This window comes from Ranitomeya variabilis, chromosome 6, assembly GCF_051348905.1.
Source record: "Ranitomeya variabilis isolate aRanVar5 chromosome 6, aRanVar5.hap1, whole genome shotgun sequence".
Lineage (NCBI taxonomy): Eukaryota > Metazoa > Chordata > Amphibia > Anura > Dendrobatidae > Ranitomeya > Ranitomeya variabilis.
In genome coordinates this window covers 23,072,811-23,099,780 of record NC_135237.1, presented here as the reverse complement: position 1 = coordinate 23,099,780, position 26,970 = coordinate 23,072,811, and the positions used below count along the sequence as shown (strand labels likewise).

Here is a 26,970-nt window from a genome sequence, read left to right as displayed (position 1 = left end):
CTTCCTTAAGAATCCACAAAGCGCCATCATAAATAACCCCAGGTTGATTTTATTTTTTTTTTTACAAAACAGTCAAGACAAACTTCACATTTAAAAAAAAAAATAATAATTTTTTTTTTTTTTAAACTAAGTGTTCCAACACCGCTACTTGTGAGTATCAGTTAAATATATATTGTATCATCCGTCACATCCATACATTGAATATCTAATCTACGTATATACAGGTAGAGGGTCTCTACAGCTCGGTCTTCAGGAGAATTTGCGCCTTCTTCATGTTTTCGTACACTGGAAGCAAAAAAAAACAAACAATAAAATAACCATAAAGAATAATCTCTCTTGTATCATGAGACAAGTGTTAAACTGGGGGAGACCTGACCATCAGGTGGTCCCTGGCTTAAGATCTGTAGAAACCCAGAAACTGAGTCTATGGATCCTCTAAATTCATCAACTTAAAGGTGGTATATAAAAAAAAAAAAGTTTTGGAACTTTCGAATAAACTTTGACTTTTAGTTCTGACAACTTTTTAAGAACTCTGCTTGCTATTAGTGAATGGTTTCCATGCAGAGACTTCACTGTGGGCATCTAAAACCACTACCGGGTAAGGCTGCAAATGAATAATGACCAAATCTTTCCAGCAGGAGAAAATGACGGTTAGGCAGACTCAGGACCCGGAGAACAAATATTGGGGGAGATATTTCATTTTACTGTTGCTAGTGGACAGATTTCCAAATATTTAACAGTCCATAGGATAGAAAATATCTCATAGTAAATAATAATAGAATTGTAAAATATTAACATTTTTCAGTCAAAAGCAGTTGCCTGTAATTCCCACTTTTGTCCTCTAGGTGGTGATAATGTGTTTTCTAGATTTTAAATCTTTTGTAGGTTTTTTTTTTCTTCAGAAATTTAGAAAATGCTCAATATTGAAATGATTGATGGAGCGAGAATCAAATCCAGAGCAATAGCGAACACAACGGAGAAAGTTCTTATTCCGTGTGGAGAAAGTTTGAAAGTTACAAAAACTTCTGTGCTCCTTGGTCTAATAGCAACAAAAAAAGTTTGTAAACTTATTAGTGCACCGCACATATTTATAAAGGGAGATTTTGGGTTAGCTGTAATATTCCTGCCCTATTCATAGTGTTTATTAATTTAATGATTTATAGGGAGGTATAGATTAAAGATCCAACATTTAATATTCCTGCTAGTATTGGTGAGTGAATGGGTCAATGCAGTTATCTGAGGTGCAATCCTGTGCTGCTCTTAGATGTAAAGGCCCCTAGAGATACATAATAATATTCTGGTTCCCTGCAGCCACCACTAGAGGGAGCTCACTGCACACATATTTATACAGCCACCACTAGAGGGAGCTCACTACATACAGATTTATACAGTCACCACTAGAGGGAGCTCACTGCACACATATTTATACAGCCACCACTAGAGGGAGCTCACTACATACAGATTTATACAGCCACCACTAGAGGGAGCTCACTACATACAGATTTATACAGTCACCACTAGAGGGAGCTCACTACATACAGATTTATACAGCCACCACTAGAGGGAGCTCACTACATACAGATTTATACAGCCACCACTAGAGGGAGCTCACTACATACAGATTTATACAGCCACCACTAGAGGGAGCTCACTACATACAGATTTATACAGCCATCACTAGAGGGAGCTCACTGCAGACATTTAAACAGCTGGGATTGAGGGCTGTATTGAGACGTATGCATAGAGCTCCCCCTAGTGGTGGATATGTTTTGTTTGTTTTTTCTCTTATTCTCTTAAGCAGAAATAAGAGGCGGTGCCTCTGAGTATTAGGAACTCGCCCTCATGTGGCCAATAATGGAACTGCTACTTACGGAGATCAATGTCATCTGGCTCGTATGTGTAACGATGGTTGGAGTACTTCCCAGGAATATCAGCTCTGACTACAAGGGAAGGATCTGTTGAAAAGACACAAAAATACAAAGTTTTGTTGTTTTTTAAATCTGGCATCTGGTAAATCAGAAAGTTTGATCAAACCTAAAGTGCAACATTTATTTTTTAGATTAACTTCTATTGAGGGAATATACACTCCTGCAACCAAATTGTGGCTATAGTTCCTGTGTCCAAGTCCTGATTATAGCCTGACTCTGCATCCTGTGTAATCAGAGACAGAGCAGTGACACAAGATGGCCGGTATCTGACTACACAGAACAGGTGTATAGAGGGCAAGTAATCACATCACCAGAGGGAAGTGCAGCTCTGGGGTATAATACAGGATGTAACTCAGGATCAGTAATGTAATGTATGTACACAGTGAGTGCACCAGCAGAATAGTGAGTGCAGCTCTGGAGTATAATACAGGATGTAACTCAGGATCAGTAATGTAATGTATGTACACAGTGACTGCACCAGCAGAATAGTGAGTGCAGCTCTGGAGTATAATACAGGAGGTAACTCAGGATCAGTAATGTAATGTATGTACACAGTGATTGCACCAGCAGAATAGTGAGTGCAGCTCTGGAGTATAATACAGGATGTAACTCAGGATCAGTAATGTAATGTATGTACACAGTGACTGCACCAGCAGAATAGTTAGTGCAGCTCTGGAGTATAATACAGGAGGTAACTCAGGATCAGTAATGTAATGTATGTACACAGTGACTGCACCAGCAGAATAGTGAGTGCAGCTCTGGAGTATAATACAGGAGGTAACTCAGGATCAGTAATGTAATGTATGTACACAGTGACTGCACCAGTAGAATAGTGAGTGCAGCTCTGGGGTATAATACAGGAGGTAACTCAGGATCAGTAATGTAATGTATGTACACAGTGACTGCACCAGCAGAATAGTGAGTGCAGCTCTGGAGTATAATACAGGATGTAACTCAGGATCAGTAATGTAATGTATGTACACAGTGACTGCACCAGCAGAATAGTGAGTGCAGCTCTGGAGTATAATACAGGATGTAACTCAGGATCAGTAATGTAATGTATGTACACAGTGACTGCACCAGCAGAATAGTGAGTGCAGCTCTGGAGTATAATACAGGATGTAACTCAGGATCAGTAATGTAATGTATGTACACAGTGACTGCACCAGCAGAATAGTGAGTGCAGCTCTGGAGTATAATACAGGAGGTAACTCAGGATCAGTAATGTAATGTATGTACACAGTGATTGCACCAGCAGAATAGTGAGTGCAGCTCTGGAGTATAATACAGGATGTAACTCAGGATCAGTAATGTAATGTATGTACACAGTGACTGCACCAGCAGAATAGTGAGTGCAGCTCTGGAGTATAATACAGGAGGTAACTCAGGATCAGTAATGTAATGTATGTACACAGTGACTGCACCAGTAGAATAGTGAGTGCAGCTCTGGGGTATAATACAGGAGGTAACTCAGGATCAGTAATGTAATGTATGTACACAGTGACTGCACCAGCAGAATAGTGAGTGCAGCTCTGGAGTATAATACAGGATGTAACTCAGGATCAGTAATGTAATGTATGTACACAGTGACTGCACCAGCAGAATAGTGAGTGCAGCTCTGGAGTATAATACAGGATGTAACTCAGGATCAGTAATGTATGTACACAGTGACTGCACCAGCAGAATAGTGAGTGCAGCTCTGTGGTATAATACAGGATGTAACTCAGGATCAGTAATGTAATGTATATACACAATGACTGCACCAGTAGAATAGTGAGTGCAGCTCTGGGGTATAATACAGGATGTAACTCAGAATCAGTAATGTAATGTATGTACATAGCGACTGCACCAATAGAATAGTGAGTGTAGCTCTGGAGTATAATACAGGATGTAACTCAGGATCAGTAATGTAATGTATGTACACAGTGACTGCACCAGCAGAATAGGGAGTGCAGCTCTGGGGTATAATACAGGATGTAACTCAGGATCAGTAATGTAATGTATGTACACAGTGACTGCACCAGCAGAATAGCGAGTGCAGCTCTGGGGTATAATACAGGATGTAACTCAGGATCAGTAATGTAATGTATGTACACAGTGACTGCACCAGCAGAATAGTGAGTGCAGCTCTGGAGTATAATACAGGAGGTAACTCAGGATCAGTAATGTAATGTATGCTCACAGTGACTGCACCAGCAGAATAGTGAGTGCAGCTCTGGAGTATAATACAGGATGTAACTCAGGATCAGTAATGTAATGTATGTACACAGTGACTGCACCAGCAGAATAGTGAGTGCAGCTCTGGGGTATAATACAGGATGTAACTCAGGATCAGTAATGTAATGTATGTACACAGTGACTGCACCAGCAGAATAGTGAGCGCAGCTCTGCGGTATAATACAGGAGGTAACTCAGGATCAGTAATGTAATGTATGTACACAGTGACTGCACCAGCAGAATAGGGAGTGCAGCTCTGGGGTATAATACAGGATGTAACTCAGGATCAGTAATGTAATGTATGTACACAGTGACTGCACCAGCAGAATAGCGAGTGCAGCTCTGGGGTATAATACAGGATGTAACTCAGGATCAGTAATGTAATGTATGTACACAGTGACTGCACCAGCAGAATAGTGAGTGCAGCTCTGGAGTATAATACAGGAGGTAACTCAGGATCAGTAATGTAATGTATGTACACAGTGACTGCACCAGCAGAATAGTGAGTGCAGCTCTGGAGTATAATACAGGAGGTAACTCAGGATCAGTAATGTAATGTATGTACACAGTGACTGCACCAGCAGAATAGTGAGTGCAGCTCTGGAGTATAATACAGGATGTAACTCAGGATCAGTAATGTAATGTATGTACACAGTGACTGCACCAGCAGAATAGTGAGTGCAGCTCTGGGGTATAATACAGGAGGTAACTCAGGATCAGTAATGTAATGTATGTACACAGTGACTGCACCAGCAGAATAGTGAGTGCAGCTCTGGGGTATAATACAGGAGGTAACTCAGGATCAGTAATGTAGTGTAATATTGCTCTAGTAAACCTGCCCTGTGATATAACGGGGTTCCTCTGGTTTCCTTTACAATCTACTTACCTACAAATACAATCTTCGGCACATACTGTCCATCGAGAACAAGGTTTTTATCTGTGGGATCATGCTAAAAGACAGAAATATAAATACATTTACTAACACTAATTGTTATTATAGGGGTTGAATATTTTCTCTTAAATAAAAAATAATGTCAAAAGCCTTGGCTGAGAATCTCCTCCTGTTTTGTGTATGCAGCACCTGTGCAGACCCATGTATCTCCGCTGTCTTTTCCCTCTTTTATCCCCTCTGAGCCTCTTCTACCATCTGTATCGGAAACAGATGTAGAGATGTAACTTGTGACTACAGGATTTGTTTGTAGTCTGTAACCACGGATACACATAAGTCTGTGCAGGAGCTGCAAACATAAAACAGTAGAATTGTTCTTTTGTTTTGTTTTTTTTAATCAAGGCTATCATTAAGATTGTGTCCGTTTAGTTATTGCAGTAATTTAACAGGATGTTGGGAAAGTATACACGCCCTCTAAGCATTAAGTCAAGCTTGAGAGTTTTCAAAATTTGATGGTCTTGTGGGAAAAATTCTTTCCTTCCAAGATCAAAGGACAAGAAGCTTTCATGGCGTCTCGGTCTCAGGGGCACAAGTGAGGCCTCGTCCCGTCCTCACAGTCCACCTGCTCCTATAATAGGCAGGAGAGAGCGCGATCCTTATCTGTCGGCCATTATGTGACCCGGGGACTACAAGGTGCATAGTGTCAGGACAGGACGGCCCTACAAAAGGGTCCGGATACTGCAGACCAGCGCCCGCCGAGCTCTGAGCCGTCTCCAACGATCCAAGTCTGGGATATCAGGCAGGGAGTAGGTTCTAAAGTCAATATTTTATTTTTCTTTATTACATCATCGTAAATTTATTTATTTATTTATTAAAATGAAATAGATTTGATTCTTACATTTTGTTTATTAATGTGTCTATTTTTTTTATAGTAATTACAAATAAAAAATATATCTAACATTTTCTTTTTCTCATGTTCCATCTTCCCTTATTCTTTAACCTACACTGATAAAACTATAATTTTATATATTAACAGTCTCCATATAAGAACGTTTTATATATGCAGCTGGTGAAATAAGTATTGAACACGTCTCCAATTTTCTAAGTAAATATATTTCTAAAAGGTGCTATTGACATGAAATTCTCCCCAGATGTCGGTAACAACCCATCTAATCCACACAGGCAAATAAATCACCATAGATGTCAATAAATTATGTGGAATAATGAGAAATGACACAGGGAAAAGTATTGAATACGTTACATAAATTTATTTAATACTTTGTATAAAAGCCTTTGTTGGTGATGAAGCTTCAGGACACCTAATGTATGGAGAAACTAGTCGCAGGCATTGCTCAGGTGGGATTTTGGTCCATTCTTCCATACAAACTCTCTTCACACCATGAAGTTTCCGTGGCTCCTTCTGTGAACTCTGAGCTTTAGTTCCTTCCGTACATTTTCTCTTTGATTCAGGTCCGGAGATCGGCTCGGCCATTCTAAAAGATTTATTTTTTCTCTGAAACCAATTGTGAGTTTCCTTGGCTGTGTGCTTGTGATCATTGTCTTTCTGAAATGTCCTCCCTCGTTTCATCTTCATCATCCTGATAGATGGCAGCAGATTTTTATAAAGAATGTTTCAATACATTTGTCCATTCATCCTTCCTTCAATCAGTTTGCCAATGCTTGTATACTAAAAAACAGCCCAACACCACGATGTTCTCGCCTCCACACTTCACTGTTGGTATGGTGTTTTCAGTGCCTTTTGGCCTCCAAACATGGTGTGTATTATGGCATCCAAAGAGTTCAATTTTGGTCTCATCTGAAAGGACTGTATTCTCCCAGTATTTCACAGGCTTGTCTAAATGTTGTTGAGCAAACTTTAAATGCACTTGAACATGCTTTTTATTCAGCAATAGACTGTCCTCCATGGAGGTTGCGTGGTGAGTGTGCATACAAGCCATGGAGGTTGTGTGGTGAGCGTGCATACAGGCCATGGAGGTTGTGTTGTGAGCCTGCATACAGGCCATGGGGGTTACGTGGTGAGCGTGCATACAGGCCATGGAGGTTGAGTGGTGAGCATGCTTACAGGCCATGGAGGTTACATGGTGAGCGTGCATACAGGCCATGGAAGTTGCGTAGTGAGCGTGCATACAGGCCATGGAGGTTGCGTGGTGAGCATGCATACAGGCCATGGAGGTTACGTGGTGAGCGTGCATACAGGCCATGGAGGTTGCGTGGTGAGCGTGCACACAGGCCATGGAGGTTACGTGGTGAGCGTGCATACAGGCCATGGAGGTTACATGGTGAGCGTGCATACAGGCCATGGAAGTTGCGTAGTGAGCGTGCATACAGGCCATGGAGGTTGCGTGGTGAGCATGCATACAGGCCATGGAGGTTACGTGGTGAGCGTGCATACAGGCCATGGAGGTTGCGTGGTGAGCGTGCACACAGGCCATGGAGGTTACGTGGTGAGCGTGCATACAGGCCATGGAGGTTGCGTGGTGAGTGTGCACACAGGCCATGGAGGTTGCGTGGTGAGCGTGCACACAGGCCATGGAGGTTGCGTGGTGAGCGTGCACACAGGCCATGGAGGTTGCGTGGTGAGCGTGCATACAGACCACGGAGGTTGCATGGTGAGCGTGCACACAGGCCATGGAGGTTGCGTGGTGAGCGTGCACACAGGCCATGGAGGTTGCGTGGTGAGCGTGCACACAGGCCATGGAGGTTGCGTGGTGAGCGCGCATACAGGCCATGGAGGTTGAGTTCATGGCTTATAGTTTTCTTTGAAGCAATTGTATCTACTGATTCCAGGTCTTTCTGTTGCTCTCCTCAGATTGTCGTCGGCTCTTGGAAAACTCTTCTGATAATTTCACTCCTCTGAGTGAAATTTAAGAGGTAGCACCTGGTCAGGGCCTGTTTTATGGTGAAATTATTTTCTTTCCACTTTCAAATTATGACCACAACAAAGCTCACTGGGACCTTCAGTAGAATTGAAATTCTTCTGTAACCAATGCCATCACTATGTTTTTGCAACAATAAGATTGCAAAGGTCTTGAAACAGCTCACAGGATTTTCCCATCATGAGATGTTTCTAGTGTGGCACCTTGGTAATGAGACACTTTTTTATAGACATCAGTTGCACCAGATTATATTATTTGTCACTAAGTGTCAGGATTGCTTTCTAATTACTGATAGATCTCAGCCGGTGTCAGGACTTTCCATTACTTGTTGCATTGTTCTTTTCCCTGTGTCAGTTCTCATTATTACACATAATTTCTAGACATCTATGGTGATTTCCTTCCTGCGTGGATTGGATGGATTGTTACTGACATCTGGTGAGTATTTCATGTCAATGGCACCTTTAGAAGTAGATTAACTTGTATATTCTCTCATGTACTGTAGCATTGGTGTAATTCTCTGATAAAACCGTCATTTAGATTTCCAATTACAGTTAAAGTATCACCTGAACAAGGTGTTTTGTAGCTTTTGTTACTTTTATGCTTTGATATATTTAAGATTTATGGAAATTATACATTAATTTTCTTTATTAGAAAGGATTTTTCTTAAATGTATTATTAATACTGCTGCTATTACAACTATGATTATTACTCTTCTTATTGCTGCTTTTTGCAAGAACAGCACTACAACTTCTATCATTACCACAACTACTACTCCTATTACTACTAACATTATCATTATTACTACTTCTACAAGTACTACCACTACTATTACTATTACTACCACTACTATTACTACTACAACCACTACTATTACTACTACTACCACTACTATTACTACTACTACTACCACTACTATTACTACTACAACCACTACTATTACTACTACAACCACTACTATTACTACTACTACCACTACTATTACTACTACTACCACTACTATTACTACTACAACCACTACTATTACTACTACTACCACTACTATTACTACTACTACCACTACTATTACTACTACAACCACTACTATTACTACTACAACCACTACTATTACTACTACAACCACTACTATTACTACTACTACCACTACTATTACTATTACTACCACTACTATTACTACTACAACCACTACTATTACTACTACTACCACTACTATTACTACTACTACTACCACTACTATTACTACTACAACCACTACTATTACTACTACAACCACTACTATTACTACTACTACCACTACTATTACTACTACTACCACTACTATTACTACTACAACCACTACTATTACTACTACAACCACTACTATTACTACTACAACCACTACTATTACTATTACTACCACTACTATTACTACTACAACCACTACTATTACTACTACAACCACTACTATTACTACTACAACCACTACTATTACTACTACAACCACTACTATTACTACTACTACCACTACTATTACTACTACAACCACTACTATTACTATTACTACCACTACTATTACTACTACAACCACTACTATTACTACTACTACCACTACTATTACTACTACTACTACCACTACTATTACTACTACAACCACTACTATTACTACTACAACCACTACTATTACTACTACTACCACTACTATTACTACTACTACCACTACTATTACTACTACAACCACTACTATTACTACTACAACCACTACTATTACTACTACAACCACTACTATTACTATTACTACCACTACTATTACTACTACAACCACTACTATTACTACTACAACCACTACTATTACTACTACAACCACTACTATTACTACTACAACCACTACTATTACTACTACAACCACTACTATTACTATTACTACCACTACTATTACTACTACAACCACTACTATTACTACTACAACCACTACTATTACTACTACAACCACTACTATTACTACTACAACCACTACTACTACCACTACTATTACTACTACAACCACTACTATTACTACTACAACCACTACTACTACCACTACTATTACTACTACAACCACTACTATTACTACTACAACCACTACTATTACTACTACAACCACTACTATTACTACTACAACCACTACTATTACTACTACAACCACTACTATTACTATTACTACCACTACTATTACTACTACTACCACTACTATTACTACTACAACCACTACTATTACTACTACAACCACTACTATTACTACTACTACCACTACTATTACTACTACTACCACTACTATTACTACTACTACCACTACTATTACTTCTAGCTCCACTGCTACTATTATTACTGTTACTCCCACCACTATTATTATATCCTTATACTATTTGTATTGTTCACATCTGTGTAGTTGGATACATCAGAAGCCTGTGTCACATTCTTGCATTACTATATCCATCTGTGGAATCCATTGGATCCCACTGTGGAGACCATCCAGCACAGCGTATATCCAACGTATGATGGACCTGCCACTCTCTCACGGTTTCTTCTATGAATTAAATCCAAAAACACACAGGTGAATGGAGTTTAATGTGTAACTGAACATTTACAAAACTTTTGCCAAAAAAGTTTGAACTTTTGATTGGTTGGTGTCAGGGGGCCGAGACCCCTACAGTTGTTAAATCAAAGGGGCTGAATTCTGCCAAGACCGAATATGGGGCTCAACAGAAACTCTGAGATTGTCTTCAGTCTCAGGGAGGAGCCGCACTTGTCTGAGGATTCATTTTAATTAGCCTCAGACCCCCAATAATTAAAACTTCTGAAACTTTTCTGGAATTCTAGACAAGACACACTTTAGCCATGCCTGGTCTAATTATATTGCATGTGTGTGTACAGTATATATATTATTATTATTATTATTTATTTATAAAGCACCATTGATTCCATGGTGCTGTACATGAGCATTATAGTTACATAGTTACATAGTTATTAAGGTTGAAGGAAGACTTTAAGTCCATCTAGTTCAACCCATAGCCTAACCTAACATGAGAAGGGGTTACATAAAAGTTACAGATATCACTTACAGAAAACAAACTTAGGGTCCCTTTCCACTTGCGAGGAAAACGGATGCGTGCAATCCGATTAAAAATCGGATTGCACTCTGACCAATGTTATTTAATAGGTGGCTTTTCATTTGCGATTTTTTTCTCAGCCGAAATCGGACTGAGAAAAATCTGGATCGGCTGAGAAAAAAATCGCAGCATGCTGCGTATTGCTGCGATTCTCGGACGAGACTCGCCAATGCAAGTCAATGGGTGCGAGAAAAAAATCGCACAGCACTCGCACCATGCGAGTTCTGTCCGATTTTTACGCACCGGTGTCCTTTGAAAAGCCGGTAATTCAGCGCGGTGTACAGTAAAATCACACTGACAGGTTAGAATAGACTAGATATATACACATAGAATGTGTCTATATACATATATATATGTCAGTGAGACACCTATATATGTATATTTATATTTAATGCAGCACTAGATAGCATTAAAGCCGCTAATTCAATTGCCGGCTTCTCATTTCTCCTGCACAAACCCGACAGGATATGAGACATGGTTTACATACAGTAAACCATCTCATATCCCCCTTTTTTTTGCATATTCCACACTACTAATGTTAGTAGCGTGTATGTGCAAAATTTCAGCGCTGTAGCTGCTGAAATAAAGGGTTAAATGGCGGAAAAAATTGGCGTGGGCTCCCGCGCAATTTTCTCCGCCAGAGTGGTAAAGCCAGTGACTGAGGGCAGATATTAATAGCCAGGAGAGGGTCCATGGTTATTGGCCCCCCCGTGGCTAAAAACATCTGCCCCCAGCCACCCCAGAAAAGGCACATCTGGAAGATGCGCCTATTCTGGCACTTGGCCACTCTCTTCCCACTCCCTGTAGCGGTGGGATATGGGGTAATGAAGGGTTAATGCCACCTTGGTATTGTAAGGTGACATTAAGCCAGATTAATAATGGAGAGGCGTCAATTATGACATCTATCCATTATTAATCCAATTGTAGGAAAGGGTTAAAAAACACACACACATGATTTAAAAGTAGTTTAATGAAATAAACACAACGGTTGTTGTAATAATTTATTGTTCTCTCAATCCATCAGGAAACCCTCGCTTGGCAAAATAATAACCGCACAAGATACATACCTTCTGATGTCCGATCATGTCCCACGAGGTAATCCATCTGAAGGGGTTAACTAATATTACAGGCAGAGCTGCGATAAACCACTCGCTGGTGCCTGTAATCCCCGGGTGCTGAAAGGAAAGCAGGATCTGTACTTACATTGAGTCGCGGTGATGCGCCCTCTGGTGGATGTTCTCATAAACTGCAGCCTGGGAACTTTTTCCCACGCTCCAGGTCATATGAGGACATCCACCAGGGGGCGCATCACCGCGACTGAGGGAAATGTAGGTCAATGACCTACATTTCATTCATTCGCAGGGGAATTACAAGCACGGAGCACAGCTGCATTTGCAGGGCTCCTGCCTGTAATATTAGTTAACCCCTTCAGATGGATTACATCGTGGGACATGATCGGACATCTGAGGGTATGTATCTTGTGCGTTTATTATGTTGCCAAGCGAGGGTGTTCCTGATGGATTGAGAGAGCAATAAATTATTACAACAACCGCTGTCTTTATTTCATTAAACTACTTTGTAATCATGTGTGTGTGTGTTTTTTAACCCTTTCCTACAATTGGATTAATAATGGATAGGTGTCATAATTGACGCCTCTCCATTATTAATCTGGCTTAATGTCACCTTCCAATAGCAAGGTGGCATTAACCCTTCATTACCCCATATCCCACCGCTACAGGGAGTGGGAAGAGAGTGGCCAAGTGCCAGAATAGGCGCATCTTCCAGATGTGCCTTTTCTGGGGTGGCTGGGGGCAGATGTTTTTAGCCACGGGGGGGCCAATAACCATGGACCCTCTCCTGGCTATTAATATCTGCCCTCAGTCACTGGCTTTACCGCTCTGGCGGAGAAAATTGCGCGGGAGCCCACGCCAATTTTTTCCGCGAGTTAACCCTTAAATTTAATAGCTACAGCGCTGAAATTTTGCACATACACACTACTAACATTAGTAGTGTGGAATATGCAAAAAAAATGGGGATATGAGATGGTTTACTGTATGTAAACCATGTCTCATATCCTGTCGGGTTTGGGAAGGAGAAATGAAAAGCCGGCAATTGAATTACCGGCTTTTCTGCTATCTTGCGCTGCATTAAATATAAATATACATATATAGCTGTCTCACTGACATATATATATGTATATATACCTATTCTATGTGTATATATCTAGTCTATTCTAACCTGTCAGTGTGATTTTACTGTACACGGCGCTGAATTGCCGGCTTTTCAAAGGACACCGGTGCGTACAAATCGGACAGTAATACGGATGTCATACGGATGATGCGATTATAAAAAACGGATGATGCGATTAAAAATCGCATTGTACTCGCATGACACTCGCATGAAAATCGCATACGTTCCATCCGTTTTTTCGGTCCAGATTACGGACCGTTTTTTATCTCGCAAGTGGAAAGGGACCCTAACAATGACAGACTGATACAGAGGGGCGAGGACCCTGCCCTTGCGGGCTTACATTCTACAGGATTAAGGGGAAGGAGACAGTAGGTTGGGGGTATACAGTATATATCTATATGTGTGTGTATAGAATATATATATATTAGGCTGTTTTTTTCTTACTTACAATAACATTGAGGAGCACGAAGCTTTCTGCAATTTTCTGAATTCCCTTGTGATCGGAAAATACTTTCTTCAGGGCTGTAAGAAGTAATCAGATTTCCCAATGTATTAATTGATATCATATATGAACATCTTATTCACATAATTACTGGTTTCTTCTATATATTCCCACAGCACAGTCACCAGTAACTTGTACAGCTAAAGTGTCTCCTGCAAAGTCGTACAGAGGAACATAATGTCTGTCTGTGTGCAGTCACCACCAGGGGGAGCTCAGGAGCCGGCTGTATACTGAATTCCCATTGAACCCCATATTAACCCCGTACGCGGGAGATTTATCATTCCAAATTTTTTTTTTTACTTGTATATCACATATAATTATTAATTCAATTGATTTCCCTTTTGTTCATTCACTTTGTAAACTGATAAAAGTAAAAAAAATAAGCTATTAACACTTCTACTGACTTTTTCTTCCTTTGTAGATTTCATTTCACCCCCTGCCTAAAACTTTTGCATGGTGCTGTAACGCATCCGTCTTACCTTGAGAGTGTGGGCAATCTTCCCGGTGGTTAATGACCATCAAAGGTTTGTTTCTGTGATAAGAGGGAGATATTAAGTTAATTTTCAGTAAGAGAAATGCAAATTATTGAATATTTTTTTTTAATTAATAGTTATAGTTTTACGATTAGAAAAAAACTGTGAGCAGTATGGTTTTCTGGTAGATCAGGTGCCATATAGGATAAGGCGGATGCCTGCGTCTTCTCGTATTCGGAGCCCTATGTGATCCCGCCTGGGCTCCTGGTATAAGCACTATGACAATGTGGCGCTAGGTGGCGCTCTAGATCCCAGACCTGTGCAGTCCTCTCCCGCCGCTGCCGGACACTCACCCGTGCTTGGCTTTGAACAGCGCTTCCTCATACGTCTGCACCCAGTCAAGGTTGTCGCCCCACCCTGCAGGGAGAGGAAGAACGTTATCTGCCATTGTGTACTTAGCACCTGCATCATGCACCGCGAACACTGACGTCAATTAGAGGAACGCTTCTACAGAATTCAGTATTGGAAGGGTTAATGAGATTAGAAAAAGTTTTATTTTTTCAGAAACGGCTCCACCCTTCCCTGTAGGCTGTATCCGGTATTGCAGCTCAGTCCCATTTATCCAGCAGTGAACCATGATCTGTGATTGTCAGTGGTTATAGTGATGCCACCAGCCTAACACCTGAATTACACTGGGTTTGTTATTTCAAGAAGGGGCCCAGGATGGGGACATTATACCAGGAAGGGGCCCAGGATGGGGGACATTACACCAGGAAGGGGCCCAGGATGGGGAACATTATACAAGGAAGGGGCCCAGGATGGGGGACATTATACCAGGAAGGGGCCCAGGATGGGGGACATTATACAAGGAAGGGGCCCAGGATGGGGGACATTATACCAGGAAGGGGCCAAGGATGGGGGACATTACACCAGGAAGGGGCCCAGGATCGGGAACATTATACAAGGAAGGGGCCCAGGATGGGGGACATTATACCAGGAAGGGTCCCAGGATGGGGGACATTATACAAGGAAGGGGCCCAGGATGGGGGACATTATACAAGGAAGGGTCCCAGAATGGGGGGCATTATACCAGGAAGGGTCCCAGGATGGGGGACATTATACAAGGAAGGGGTCCAGGATGGGGGACATTATACCAGGAAGGGGCCCAGAATGGGGGGCATTATACCAGGAAGGGGCCCAGAATGGGGGACATTAAACCAGGAAGGGGCCCAGGATCGGGGACATTGCAATACGACGGGGGTCACTATACTAGGAAGGAATCCACAATGGGGGACATTATACCAGGATGGGGGACATTATTACAGGAAGAGGCCCAGGACAGGTGATATTATATTAGGAAGGGGTCCAGGATCAGGAAGTTCCCAAGGATAGGGGGGGCATTATTACTGTAAGGGGCCCTGATTGGGGACATTATATCAGGATCAGAGACATTGTTACAGGAAGGGGCCCCAAGCCTGGTGATATTTTACAGGAAGGTGCCCAGGATGGGGACATTATATTAGGAAGGGGCCTAGGATGGGGACATTATACTAGGAAGGGGCCTAGGATAAGAGATATTATTACAGGACGGGGTCAGGAAGGGGGATATTATTACCGAAAGAGGTTAGAAAGGATGACATTATTACAAGAAGGGGACACTATTACATGGAGGGTGAACACACATGTCTTTATAGGATCTAGACCCTTACATCTGACCAACATGGAGGTGGGGGCACAGGTCCCCATTTTGCTCCGGGGCCGGTGGGACTCTAGTTATGCCACAGTCTGCATCCCTGCCCTGGATTATGGATTATCCTTGGTAGAATAACTTGTGAGTCACACACTTTAAATCACAGGAGGCTTATAGATGTAGCAGAGCTGAATTTGTCTGGAGCATACAGTGGATGTTCAGGTGCAGCAGTATTAAAACAACAGCATGAAATATTGTGCGCAGAATGCTTTCACTGTTATGTCTAGTGCAGGTTCTGGGGAGGAGGACACAACATTGCCGCACCTGGGGTCCTGCCTAAAAGGTGAAGATTTAGTTTTAGTTCTCCTTTAAACTTGGTAAATGTAGCAGAGCTGAGATGGTCAGGAGCGTAATATGTGAATTGTAAATGTATCTACGCTGAATCTGGGAGATGCAGCAGAGCTGAGATTGTTAGATAAATCCCAGTTCTGTCATTCCGGGTGCAGGTTTTGAGGAGGAGCGCGGGAAGGGGGCATGGGCTGCATTTCCCAGTGCTCGTCCCCCTGTAGCCCTGCACTGAGCATAGCCTATAGGCATATTGGGTGGTTGGACTGCTCCTTTAAATGCAGTGAAGATGAGTTTGTCAGATGTTATGTGCACAGACAGTATTGTCCAGGGGCGTCTGTTACAAACCCCTCTGTGCGCCGCCAGGGAAGGCATCAAACATGGCCCTCTGCTCCGGACACTGTGCGCACTGAATTACAACTTCAGCTCTGCTTCATCTGCGAGGACATGAGACAATCTGTCAGCTTTGCATTGAGGCATTGTATTAGTCATGTATTTTACCTCTGGAGAGAGTCTGAGGTTTGGTCTTTTCGGGCTTCGTTTTGAGGGGCACATCCTTGGCCAGAGAGAGTGAGGTAGCGACAATGACAAGAACCACGGACTTCATTCCGGTCTTCATGATGATTGCTGAAAAGAAGAGCACACACACAGTCAGCCTGGCGGGGTCTAGTGGGCTTGTAGGGTTATAACTGTGCCTATACGGCATGGGAATAGTCTCCTACTGTTCCTCAGGGGCAGAGCTAAAGTTACAAGAATGAAAGAGGCAGTTCGGAGGAAATAGTCCTCTCAACTCCGCCCATGAGGAACAGAGCTGTGATGCTCCGCCCCAGAGCAGCCACTCTTTACCCATTACACAATGTTTCTACCATAGAACCCAAATCAGAAACTAAGGTGATACAATGTAACTAAATACCAAAGAAAGCCCCCAGTAATGATCTGTATTTCATTACCAGTCACAGAGGACAGTCATCCAGCTCTCTCATATGAACTAGATATTGTACAGGAAGCTAGGAAAGCTGGGTGACCACCATTATATCTGTCCAAGAGATTGTGACCAAACTCCTAAACGTCTAGTTATACAGTAAAATCAGAATGTAACATTGTACAATTAGAATTGTAGGAAAGCTGGGTGACAACCATTACAACTCACATAAGGATGGTCACCCAACTTTCCCAGACCTCCGAATGGTAAATATGAAAAGTTATACACTAAAATGAAGGTATATAACTTTATAACAGATAGTGGGGAGCCTAGGAAAGCTGGGTGACAACTAATTCAACACCCATAGAGATACGGTCGGTGGGGGAGCCTAGGAAAGCTGAGTGACAACTAATACAATGCCCATAAAGACTTCTGCTCACCTTTTTAGACTTATGAATAGCAAATCTCTTGAATTATACAGTAATATGAGAATGTATCACTGTGTAATGGGAAGTCTGGAACCTAGGAAAGCTGGGTGACAACCATTACATCTCACGTAAGGATCATCACCCAGCTGTTCAAAAGCTTTGAATGAAAAATTGTTTCAGTTATAGAGTGAACCAAGAACGGATCTCTGTATAATAGACAGTCAGGAGCATAGGAAAGCTGGGTGACAACCATCACATCTAACATAAGCAATGTCAGCCAACTTTTCTAGACCTCTGAATGGCAAACCTGTCTGGTATACAGTAAACGAATGCATATCAGTTTATAATGGTCTGTCAGAAGTCTAGAAAAGCTGTGTGTCAACTAGTACAACTCCAATAGAAATTAATACTCACCTTTTTGGACCCTTAAATGGCAAATCATAGTTAAGCAGTGATAACAGAGTGTGTACATTATAATGGACAGTCATGAAAGCTGGATGACAAATGATATGGGAAAGCTGGGTGATGACTAAAACAGCTCCCATAGGGATTGTCACCCAGCTTTCCTAGATGTTTAATACTAGGCTTGTTTAGTTATGCAATGATATGATAGTTTTCATTGTACAATGGACAGTCAGGAGCCCAGAAAAGCTGAGTGACCATCATTATCTTGATCATAAAGATTGTCACCCAACTTTTCCATACAACTGAATGGGAAATCTGTCTAGCTATATAATAAAGTGACAGCATATCATTATACGATGGATATTCCTAAAATTTGGTGACAACTATTACAACGCCAATAGAGATGGCTACTCAGCTTTTTTACATCCCTGAATGGCAAATTGGTCAGTCATAGGGACCATTGCATCGATACAAACCTTTACAAGACCCCAAAATGATAAGTCTGCCCAGTTATCCAGCGAAATGGAACGATACCATCAGCTGACAACCCTGATGATGACAGTATCGGTTGTCACCCAGCTTTCTTAGAAACTGATAGGACTAAAAATTATTTTTAACCCCCAAAAATGTCAGAAGCCAGGACTTTCTGCCATGCACAATTTCCCTCCTTGAATGTGAATTCCGGACATCCTGATCCGTGAGCGCACCTGCTGAGTAAATTTAATATGCTGCTAATTAAATGCCAGTCTCCATGGCAACCTGGAACTAATGTATCCAGGAGAGAAGTAGAATTGCCTCTTTGTATCAGATCTCGTTCCGGGACAGTAAACGTCTGTTACTTCCAGCAGTTTCTGCATTAATTGCGGTAACTTAATACTAAGTCCCCGAAGAATGAGACAATGGAATGGCAGCGACTCACCTTCTCTCCGGTGCCAGGGATGGGATCCAGCGTCCGATACCTGGCGGAGCTCACCTGCCTATATATACTCACCTGGGCTCACCTGTCCACGCCCCTGATCTCCATATGAACGCCGTGTACACTAATCTCATCATTACAGGGGATGGACACTCCCTCGAAGCCCAGGAATCTCTGCAGGGAGAGATTTGCCCTAAGGCTGATTTGTCCTTGTGCGATTGGATACACGACTGTGAGCGTAGAGGCCGTATACTGCCCATTGTCAGAGGGCTCCGCACCCAGGAATGATGGCAAAGACCCCCAGAGATCAGCTGCAGCCTAACCAGTAAGCGTTCCATTATCCTGCAGCGCCTCCGCAGGGGAGATGAAGTATTACACAGTGCCCCATCATGTCTAGGTTATAACTGTGTTACGGTATGTGCACGCAGAAATTCTACAAATCCTCCTCGAAAACTTGGAGTTTCTGCAGAAATGTCAGCGTGCACAAACCCCAACGTAGGACAGGACAGGTCCTCCAGAACGAGAGGTGATCTCTCTCTCTAAAAGAGGAGCAACGTGGACGTAAGCACTATGGAATAAATGGCACTATAATAAATAATAATAATAAGACCCCCCCTCCTCTAATAACATGGAATTCCCTAGTAGGGTGCATGGAAATGGGATTCCAAAAGAGGATTACTGTGTGTGACCTATTAGGGCATATGGACAGTAATTAAATAATTAATTTATGCTTATATTAACATTTACATTCTAGAGACCCCCTACTAGTAGAGACACCCTGCAATACTCCATTTCTCCTCTAGTGGCCGCTAGTAGGTCTGGTTGGCACCTGCTGCTGCAATCTGCCCGATGACTCAACCCTGTAATATTACATTACTTTACCGCATACCTGTAGTCTCAGGTGACGTTCCAGAATAAACCGATGTGTGCACATGAGGAAGAACACTACTTCTGGCTGCTATATGACTTGTATCTTGCATTTATCACCAGTTTTCCCATTTGCAGCCTCTATGTCTAATTTCAGTTGTCTCTGAGCTGGTAGGCAATAAACACAAACACATACACACAGCACATACATATACACAACATATACTTATATGCACAGATACACATATAATCATACATTATCTACACACATACACAACACACTCATATACACATACATATTATACACTTATCTTCAGACAAACACACTCATATACACAACATATACTTCTGTGCATACAAGCACACATACACACACAACATATACTTCTGTGCATACAAGCACACATACACACATACACAACATATACTTCTGTGCATACAAGCACACATATACACATACCTACATACAAACACATGCACATACCTACATACACATAACATATACTTCTATGCACACATATACATAAAATACACATATATTGCACAATTGTCTACATACATATGACACAGACATTCCTCATATGCACCAAATGCACGACATACACACAACATATACCTATGTACATACATAATCATATTCACTTATCTGCATACACACGCCATATACATGACATACATATAGCTACATACTGTGGCTTGCAAAAGTACTCACCCCCTTGATATTTTTCATGTTTAGCTACCTTTTCTGGGGGGGGGTTGAGGGTGTGCATATGTTCATGTGACGAATATACCTACAACTGTGAACATTTGTTTTTCTGTTATTTATTGTGAAGCAAACAAAAATAGGACAATGTAATTGAAAACTTCAGTGTGTATAACTATTCACCCCCTAAAGTTAGTACTTTCTAGAGCCTCCCTTTGCAGCAATTACATCTGCAGTCGCTTTGGATAAGTCTCTATGAGTTTTCCACTTCTGGCCACTGGCATTTTTGCCCATTCCTCAAGGCAAAACTGCTCCAGCTCCTTCAGGTTAGATGATTTCCTCTGGTGAACAGCGATCTTCACGTCTGACCACAGATTCTCCAGTGGATTAAGCTCTGGGCTATGACTAGGACACTCCAAAACATTTACGTTTCTCCTTAAACCACTCGAGTGTTGCTTTAGCAGTATCATGGTCTTGTTGGAAGGTGAATCTCCATCTCATTCTCAAATCACTGATAGACTGAAACAGGTTTTGCTCAAAAACATCCCTGTATATCGCTCCATCCATCTTCCCCTGTACTCAGACCATTATCTCTATCATTGTTGCTGAAAAACATCCCTACAGCATGATGCAGCCACCACTGTGTTTCACTGTGGGGATGGTGTTCTTGAGGTGATGAGCCGTGTTGTTTGAAGACAGATATAACATTTACCTTGGTGGTCAAAAAGTTCACTTTTGGACTCATCTGACCACAGCACCTTCCTCCATACATTTGTGGAGTCTTCCACTCGTCTTTTGGCAAACTCAGAATGAGTCTTACAATTTTTGTAAGTAAATGATTTTTTCTGCCCACTCTTCCATAAAGGTCACCTCTGTGGAGTGTATGGCTTATTGTGGTCGAATGGACAGATACTCCAATCTCTGCTTGGGTACTCTGCAGCTCCTTCAGGGTTCCCTTTGATCTCTGTGCTGCCTCTCTGATTAATGCCCGCCTTGCCCAGGCTGATAGTTTTGGTGGGCGCCCTCTCTTGTCAGGATGTTGAGGTACCATGTTCTTTCCATTTGATAGTGGATTTAATGGTGATCTGGGGATCATCAGAGATTGGGATATATTTTAGAAGGGATATATTTTAGAACACAACCTTGACTTGTACTTCTCACCAATTTTGTCCATGACTTGTTTGGAGATCTCCTTGGTCTTCATGGTGTTTGGAGATCTCTCTGGTCTTCATGGTGTTGTCTGGAGATTTCCCTGGTCTTCACTGTGTTGTTTGGAGATCTCCTTGGTCTTCACTGTGTTGTTTGGAGATCTCCTTGGTCTTCATGGTGTTTGGAGATCTCCTTGGTCTTCATGGTGTTGTCTGGAGATTTTCCTGGTCTTCATGGTGTTGTTTGGAGATCTCCTTAGTCTTCACGGTGTTGTTTGGAGATCTCCTTGGCTTCATGGTGTTGTTTGGAGATCTCCTTGGTCTTCATGATGTTTGGAGATCTTCCTGGTCTTCATGGTGTTGTTTGGAGATCTCCTTGGTCTTCATGGTGTTGTTTGGAGATCTCCTTGGTCTTCATGGTGTTTGGAGATTTTCTTGGTCTTCATGGTGTTGTTTGGAGATCTCCTTGGTCTTCACTGTGTTGTTTGGAGATCTCCTTGGTCTTCATGGTGTTTGGAGATCTCTTTGGTCTTCATGGTGTTGTCTGGAGATTTTCCTGGTCTTCATGGTGTTGTTTGGAGATCTCCTTAGTCTTCACGGTGTTGTTTGGAGATCTCCTTGGCTTCATGGTGTTGTTTGGAGATCTCCTTGGTCTTCATGATGTTTGGAGATCTTCCTGGTCTTCATGGTGTTGTTTGGAGATCTCCTTGGTCTTCATGGTGTTGTTTGGAGATCTCCTTGGTCTTCATGGTGTTGTTTGGAGATCTCCTTGGTCTTCATGGTGTTGTTTGGAGATCTCCTTGGTCTTCATGGTGTTTGGTTAGTGGTGCCTCTTGTTAATGGTGTTGCAACCTCTGTGGCCTTTCAGAAAAGGTAAAGTGTATATACTGACAGACATGTGACACCTAGTCACAGGGGGATGTCCTGTCATTAAGCATGGGAATTGCTTGCACCAGAAATTTTTGGGGGCTTCATAACAAAAAGGGTGAATACATTTTCACATGCAAATTTTTAGTTATTAGATTCCATAAATTTAATTTATGCCTATATTTTTCTCATTTCACTTCACCAACTTAGACTATTTAGTGCTGATGCATCACATAAATCAGATTATAAAAATATTTAAACACAATTTGTAATGTAACAAGATAGGCAAAAAGCCAGTGACTGAATAATTTTGCAAGCCACTTTACAAAAAAGCAATATACTCATGCATACACATAATATACACTCATATACAGTGGGGAAAATAAGTATTTGATATCCACCGATTTTGCAAGTCCCACCTACAAAGAATGAAGAGATCTGTAATTTTTATCGTAGGTACACTTCACCTGTGAGAGACAGAATCTAAAAAAATTTCAGAAAATCACATTGCAAGATTATTACATGATTATTTTATTGCAAAAAATAAGTATTTGATACAAAAGAAAAACAGAACGTAATATTTGGTGCAGAAACCTTTGTTTGCAGTTACAGAGGTCAGATGTTTCCTGTAGTTCTTGACCAAGTTTGCACACACTGCAGCAGAGATATTGGCCCTCTCCTCCATACAGATCTTCTCCAGATCTTTCAGGTTTCAAGGCTGTGGCTGGGCAACATTGAATTTCAGCTCCTTAAGAATATTTTCTATTGGGTTCAGGTCTGGAGACTGGCTAGGCCACTCCTGGACCTTGAAATGCTTCTTACGGAGCCACTCCTTAGTTGCCCTGGCTGTGTGCTTTGGGTCATTGTAACGCTGGAAGACCCAGTCACGACCCATCTTCAATGTTCTTACTGAGGGAAGGAGGTTATTGGCCAAAATCGTCATGACACATGACCTGTCCATCCTCCCTTCAATACAGTACAGTGGTCCTGTCCCCTTTGCAGAAAAACACCCTCAAAATATGATGTTTCCTCCACCATACTTCACAGTTAGGATGGTGTTCTTGGGGTTGTACTCATCCTTCTTCTTCCTCCAAATACTGCGAGTGGAGATGATACCAAAAAGTTCTATTTTGGTTTCATCTGACCACATGACCTTCTCCCATGCCTCCTCTGGATCATCCAGACGATTATTAGTGAACTTCAAATTGGCCTGGACATGCTCTAGCACGAGCAGGAGGACCTTGTGTGCTCTACAGGATTTTAATTCATGACGGCGTTTAAGACTGTAGTGCCAGCTCTCTTCAAGTCATGGACCAGGTCCTCCCATGTAGTTCTGGGCAGATTCCTGACCTTTCTCAGAATCATCCTTACTCCACAAGACGAGATCTTACATGGAGCCGAAGATTGACAGTCATTTTGTGTTTCTTCCATTCTCTAAAAATTGTGCCAACAGTTGTTGTCTTCTCACCAAGCTGCTTGCCTATTGTCCTGTAGCCCATCATAACCTTGTGCAGGTCTACAATTTTGTCCCTGGTGTCCTTAGACAGCTCATTTGTCTTGGCCATGGTGGAGAAGTTGGAGTGTGAAAGATTGAGTGTGTGGACAGGTGTCTTTTATACAGGTAATGAGTTCAAACAGGTGCAATTAATACAGGCAATGAGTGCACAGTAGGAGGCTTCTTAAAGAAAAACTAACAGGTCTGTGAGAGCCAGAACTCTTGCTGGTTGGTAGGTGATTAAATTGCATTTTAGTGGATGAAATAAGTATTTATTTAAGAATCATATAATGTGATTTTCCAGGTTTTAGTTTTAGATTCTTTCATAGTTGAAGTGTACTTACGATAAAAAAATACAGATCTCTCCATTCTTTTTAGGTGGGAAAACATGCAAAATCGGCAGTGTATCAAATACTTATTTTCACTGTACATCACACACACTTGCAAATGATAAGTGGTCCCGTCGTGGGTGCAGAGGTGTGTGATGCACCCATAGCGGTACCTCTGTGCAATTTATCTTATTTACCTCATTTTATACTGGGTTTATCATTTCTTCATTGTGGTTTTTCAAGCTAATTCTATGTACAGGTGTGTCTCACAAAATTAGAATATCAACATTCATTTATTTCAGTTCTTCAATATAAAAAGTGAAACTCATATTATATAGAGTCATTACAAACAGATCTATTTCAAATGTTTATTTCTGTTAATGTTGATGATTATGGCTTACAGCCAATAAAAACCCAAAAGTCATCTCAGTAAATTAGAATAATTAACAAAAACACCTGTAAAGGCTTCCTAAGCGCTTATAAAGGTCCCTTAGTCTGTTTCAGTAGCTCCACAATCATGGAGAAGACTACTGACCTGACAGATGTCTAGAAGGCAGTCACTGACACACTGCACAAGGAGGGGAAGCCTCAAAAGGTAATTGCGAAAGAAGCCGGCTGTTCACACAGTGCTGTATCCAAGAATATTAATGGGAAGTTGAGTGGAAGGAAAAAGTGTGGTAGAAAAAGGTGCACAAGCAACCGGGATAACTGCAGCCTGGAAAGGATTGTTAAGAAAAGGCCATTCAGTAATGTGGGGAGATTCCACAAGGAGTGGACTGCTGCTGGAGTCATTGCTTCACCACACACAGACGTATCCAGGACATGGACTACAAGTGTCACATTCCTTGTGTCAGCCACTCATGACCAATAGAGAACACCAGAAGCGTCTTACCTGGGCCAAGGAGGAAAAGAACCGGACTGTTGTCAGTGGTCCAAGGTGTTGTGTTCAGATGAAAGTAAATGTTGCATTTCATTTGGAAATGAAGGTCCCGGAGTCTGGAGGAAGAGTGGAGAGGCCACAATCCAAGCTGCTGGAGGTCTAGTGTGAAGTCTCCACAATCAATGATGGTTTGAGGAGCCATGTCATCTGCTGGTGGAGGTCCACTGTGTTTTATCAAGACCAAAGTCAGCGCAGCCGTCTACCAGGACATTTTAGAGCTCTTCATGCTTCCCTCTGCTGACAAGGTTTTTGGAGATGGAAATGTCATTCTCCAGTAGGACTTGGCCCCTGTCCACACTGCCAAAAGTACCAATACCTGGTGTAAAAACAACAGTATCACTGGGCTTGATTGGCAACAAACTCACCTGACCTTAACCCCATAGAGAATCTATGGAGTATTGTCAAGAGGAAGATGAGACACCAGACCCAACAATGCAGACGAGCTGAAGGCTGCTATCAAAGCAACCTGGGCTTCCATAACCCCTCAGCAGTGCCACAGGCTGATCGCCTCCATGCCACGCTGCATTGATGCAGTATTTGATGCAAAATGAGCCGCGACCAAGTATTGAGTGCATTTACTGAACAGACATTTCAGTAGGCCAACATTGCGGATTTTAAAATCATTTTTCAAGCTGGTGTTATAAAGTATTCTAATTTACGGAGATAATGACTTTTGGGTTTTCATTGGCTGTAAGCTATAATCATCAACATTAACAGAAATAAACACGTGAAATAGATCACTCTGTGTGTAATGACTCTATATAATATAGGCGATTCACTTTTTGTATTGAAGAACTGAAATAAATTCACTTTTTGATGATATTCTAATTTTGTGAGAAGCACTTGTATCTAATCTCCAGTTAATATTAGATCTATACTTGCCGATATACCGGAATCATGAACATAATTCTTGCCTCTTAAAATATCATTACATTTGAGTGTTTCAGAAATTCTGGCACCAGTCACTGGTAAATATTGAATATGTGGCTGCATAATGACACTTTATTGGAGAAGCTTCCAGGATGTTATTCTGGTTTGTGAACAGTTTTCACATGGATTTATTTAGCCAGATTGGGTTTCATTATGACTTTTGCCCGGTTTGGCTTTTACAAGCTCTATGTTTTCCAGCACAGTACTGGCTGCAGAATGAGTTAACTGAGAATCCATCCGTGAACTCATTCTCAAAGAGTTTTAAACTTTTTTTTAAAAATTAAAGGAGTCATCTTCGAGAGATCATTCCAGTTTATATGCCTTAATAGTGCCCACCCCAATATCAGATTAGACGGCTTCCAACTCACGGCATATCTTATAATCTGCTCATTGAAACGGCTTCAACGCACCAGTGAGCACAGGACCCTCTTAAATATTTTCTTGGCACAAGGCTATACTTTTGGGAGTAGTTGTGCTTGGTATTATAGCTCAGTCCCATTCACTTGAATAGCGCTGAGCAGCTTTGAGCTGTAATACCAGGTGCGGCCACTACAAGACAGAGTGCTGTTCTTGTGGACCCCTTACATGCAGTGCCCATGAGCAGCTGCCCAGTTTGCCCATATTGTTTGCTTACTCCTTTCTGGCGACTGTGGGAAAGACCTGTGCAGAGATCCGAATCTGCTCTCCACCGCCCGCTGTAACCCCATGACTAGATCTAATCCTGGTACTTGAGTTTGGCAGCTTCGGGCATGCCGATGCATGGCGTG

At 41.8% G+C, this 26,970-nt stretch overlaps 1 protein-coding gene across 2 annotated transcripts; it reads right to left on the bottom strand.

Moving 5' to 3' along the window:
• Positions 1-26: 26 nt before the first annotated feature.
• On the bottom strand, positions 27-26,970 carry LOC143781439 (anterior gradient protein 2-A-like). Of its 2 annotated transcripts, none has more exons than XM_077268045.1 (8): positions 26,838-26,970; positions 16,755-16,880; positions 14,572-14,635; positions 14,225-14,277; positions 13,692-13,765; positions 5,032-5,095; positions 1,872-1,955; positions 27-285 (listed from the first exon to the last, which is right to left on the bottom strand). In XM_077268045.1, the coding sequence occupies exons 1-8, from the start codon at positions 26,962-26,964 to the stop codon at positions 236-238; spliced, it is 642 nt and encodes a 213-aa protein (XP_077124160.1). In that variant the 5' UTR covers positions 26,965-26,970; the 3' UTR covers positions 27-235. The 2 variants fall into 2 exon arrangements, with proteins under 2 accessions (XP_077124160.1, XP_077124161.1); XM_077268046.1 differs by lacking the exon at positions 26,838-26,970 and adding an exon at positions 18,928-19,067.